A 3,561-nucleotide genomic window follows, 5' to 3' on the forward strand; every position below is an offset into this window, starting at 1 on the left:
TATATTTCCAATATTTTTTTAAATTAATGAGAGAAGAATGTTGAAGGTTTTGGCTTAATATTCATGTTTTCTTGTAATATACTGTACGATTCAGATATAAGGCGAAGAAAAACAATTAACTCAAATTTTGAAAATTTGTCTTCAACGAAAAATTATGGAAAGGTATTTTATAGAGTTTTTTGTTCTTAATTTTGATTCCTCGGGGGGGCTCCTCAACCGGGTTGCCCGGGGCATTTGCCCCCTTGGCACCCCCCCCCCCCCCCCAAATCCGGGCCTGCATAGGGAGAAATATCGAGACGTAGAACATCGAGATGTGGAGAGTCGACTGTATGTCGAAGAAATCCTCGATAGCAAAGTGTCATGTCTACCTATCTCAAGTGATATTTATTATTCTATCTTTTGACTTGGTACCTTTTATCTGTTCGTACCTACGGGATTTCTAAGATATAAGTATTGGCTGCAGTTGGTGCATAGGGGAGACTTCCTGGACTGTGGACTGATTAACATATTATTTTATTCTTTATTTACAGGATATAAAACAAAGGACATTAGAAACTGGAAATAAAAGCATACAATTCCACTGTTTTTGCTCTCGTGAAAACGCAATCTCGCAGTGTAGAACGGGCTCGTTTAAATCAAACGTCTTTTTGCTCCTAGAACTCTTAGAAAATTTCAAACTTATTATGTCTTTAGCTGTATAGGTGTCCTTTAAACATTTGACAGAAACATAACAATAAACAACTTTGCAGAAAGAAGATTTTTGTGAATGCATTAAAATTGTAAATGATCTACACAAGCTATAAGATAACTATATCAAATTCAATATCGTCAAAATAGCGCTTTGATTTACCCAATATATTTTTTGCCAACCAAAGTAGGATTCCAACCCATAGTGCGCCGCCAGTCAGTGGAATGTGTAAAGGGAGTTGTGCATTGGATAAGAATCTAACAGAAAGGATATCGGTCACAAGGGAGCACACCGAACCGGACGAAGAAAGCAGTTGTTTTGGGTTTATGCAGACTCAATATTGAGAGACAAGATTCATTGCTTTTTTTCAGGGAAATTCATAGCTGCGAGGGATTTGGTGGTTTTCACATGTGAAAAAGGGGAAAACGCGTGTTGTCAGGATTTACGGCTGATTGATGTCACTTCCTCTGGCGATATGTATTTGCATTCGGACGGTTTTGATTCGATTTCTAGCTAGGATAGAGAAAACATTAGTTCAAATAGAAGTCGCGATACTTCACAGTGTTGCAATCGTCGTCAAAGCAGGTGGAGCAAGGTTTGGCCCGTTTCCGAAATGCTCCACAAACCAACAGGTTAGAGTAGATGCATCCTTTCACCAATCGATGGTTGCCCACTTTTATCTTCATGCAGGAATAGCCTTCATTTCGCCGAGGTTCCACCAAATCCTTGTTCAGTCGCTGAAGATAGCGAAAGTGTTCGTAGGCGTTGTCCTCAGTGCAGGTTATTCGTTTGCCCACGGCATCGCAGGCTTCCTCGTGGAGGTCACTTTTGCAGTACATGCACTTGATGCAGTTCACTGTTGATTGATGTTTAAATTAGCACTTGCACTTCACAGCTTCGTGAAACTTACCTGAGTAAATAAGCGCAGCCAAAAGACCGAAACAAAGGTAGACTCGAAAGAAAGTTAACATGTTGTCACCCAACGACGATTGCAACAGAAATGTAAATGACCACCGATGACAGCGGTCATAGATCAATAAATGCAATTACGAATGCATGTTGTGGGGATATCATCGACGACGTTGAACGGGGACAAGGACTCGGCTATATGGGTTATTCATTCAAAATAGTGGATTGGATTTTTATTGATTGGGGCTTCACTTTCATACATGCAATCAACAAGTTGACGACTGCTTTAAATCACTTTAAATTGTAATCCTAGCAGATGATTCAAAATAATACTCCGAAAGTATTTGTCGTCGGCCTAAACTTTAGTTAATTGATCAAAAACTATGAACTTTAAATTGGAATTGAGAATTGTGGTTTTAATTGAAAGCTTCAAGTATCAGCTTAATCTTTCATTACCATCTTGTTTATTTACCCTGTATAACCCAAGAGGGGTCTTAGCCTTCCTTAGCCGAGTGGTTATAGCCCGCGGATACAAAGCAAAGCCATGCTGAAGGTGTCTGGGTTCGATTCCCGGTCGGTCCAGGATCTTTTCGTTATGGAAATTCCCTTGACTTCCCTGAAAATGGCTACTTTGACAAAGAATGCTCTCAGTTAATAACTGTGGTAGTGCTCAGAAGAACACTAAGCTGAGAAGCAGGTTGGTCATAGTACAGGGGATAGGCAAAATGATTGAGATAGCCAAAATTTTGCCCAAATTCAAATGCTTATAACTTAATGAAAAATGGATGAAATTGGATGCATCTGGAAGCAGTCGACGGCAAATTTGGTCCAGTTTTAGGAACTTCCTTGGCCATGCATATTGGCCACTGGACACCGGAGATGTTCCGGATTTTCTGAGGTCATGTTCAAATGTCATTTTTTTTGTCGCTTGTATTTTTGTGTGGTGTAAAGTTAGATAGATGTTTGCAATTTTCCTAGAAACTAGAACTAATAGGAAGTTGAATGCCACCGGACGCATTAAGATTGGTTGGAAATCTTCAGAAATATGACCATTTCCGTAAAACTGGTTCCGGAAAGCATGGTCAGTCATGTTTGTATTTCCAATCATGTAAATATTATCCGGAGCTACATCCAAGCGGACACCAACCTTAAAAATGATGTTTCCTGCAGCGTATTCAGAACCATTAGATGCACAGACCACTCTATAGAAGGTTCCAGGTGCCCTGGGGGAAGTGGTCAATTAGGAACATATCCGGAACCATATCAATATGGGCATCAAACTTCATTATTTTCAAAGGTTATGCTTTCCGAAGCATTTCCAGCATCACCGGCTGCCATAACCACTTTATAGTAGGTTCCAGGTGCCCCGGGGGATGTGGCCAATTCAAAACATCAAACAGTTTGCGAAAAAAGCCCATTTTTAGATAAATTTTGGGTATTTCATCTCGTGATATGTTTCATATTTCCCTTGGAACACATAGCAAACTTAGTGGCATCGTATAGAGAATAGATATAGGTTTCATTTGAAGTTAAAAAAATTGGCGGCCATTTTGAATTTGGCCGCCATCTTGAATTTTGTTAGAAAAATCGGTTTTTCACCATTAGCGCACCGCTCGTTTTGAATTCTGAGATCACCATCAGAAAGCTGAGGAAAAATTACGTAAGATGGGCTACAGAAACTAGGTCAGCAATGGTATTTATCCAATGAAATGAACGATTTTCTAAATCATGTTCTACGATTTTGACGTATATGGCAAGAGCAATCAATGCAAACATTATTTTTTGTACAACAGAGAAACAAGTTTTCAATCGTTAGTGTTTTATTCGAGCCAGATGAAGAATAAGAGTATAGTTTTGAGTGAAAAAATCTGGCGGCCATCTTGGATTTCGACGCCATTTTGATTTTAAGTAGTAGTATTAATTTTTCACCTTGATAGCACTCAACATGTCGAATTTAGAAGCTA

The 3,561-nt window shown here is 39.3% G+C and overlaps 1 protein-coding gene across 1 annotated transcript; it reads right to left on the bottom strand.

Moving 5' to 3' along the window:
* Window positions 1-1,063: 1,063 nt before the first annotated feature.
* On the bottom strand, window positions 1,064-1,725 carry LOC110678507. Its single transcript, XM_021851476.1, has 2 exons — window positions 1,599-1,725; window positions 1,064-1,544 (listed from the first exon to the last, which is right to left on the bottom strand). Exons 1-2 carry the CDS (start codon window positions 1,657-1,659, stop codon window positions 1,219-1,221), a joined length of 387 nt encoding a protein of 128 aa, XP_021707168.1. The 5' UTR covers window positions 1,660-1,725; the 3' UTR covers window positions 1,064-1,218.
* Between the last annotated feature and the right edge of the window lie 1,836 nt (window positions 1,726-3,561).

Source organism: Aedes aegypti, chromosome 3, assembly GCF_002204515.2.
Source record: "Aedes aegypti strain LVP_AGWG chromosome 3, AaegL5.0 Primary Assembly, whole genome shotgun sequence".
NCBI classification, from domain to species: Eukaryota; Metazoa; Arthropoda; class Insecta; order Diptera; family Culicidae; genus Aedes; species Aedes aegypti.

What these genes read in the sequence shown, in the direction of transcription:
- LOC110678507 (XM_021851476.1), bottom strand. Translation starts at nt 1,659, where the DNA reads ATGTTAACTTTCTTTCGAGTCTACCTTTGTTTCGGTCTTTTGGCTGCG. An exon ending in GGCTGCGCTTATTTACTCAG is followed by an intron (nt 1,545 to 1,598) that starts GTAAGTTTCACG and finishes ATCAATCAACAG; the next exon opens with TGAACTGCATCAAGTGCATG.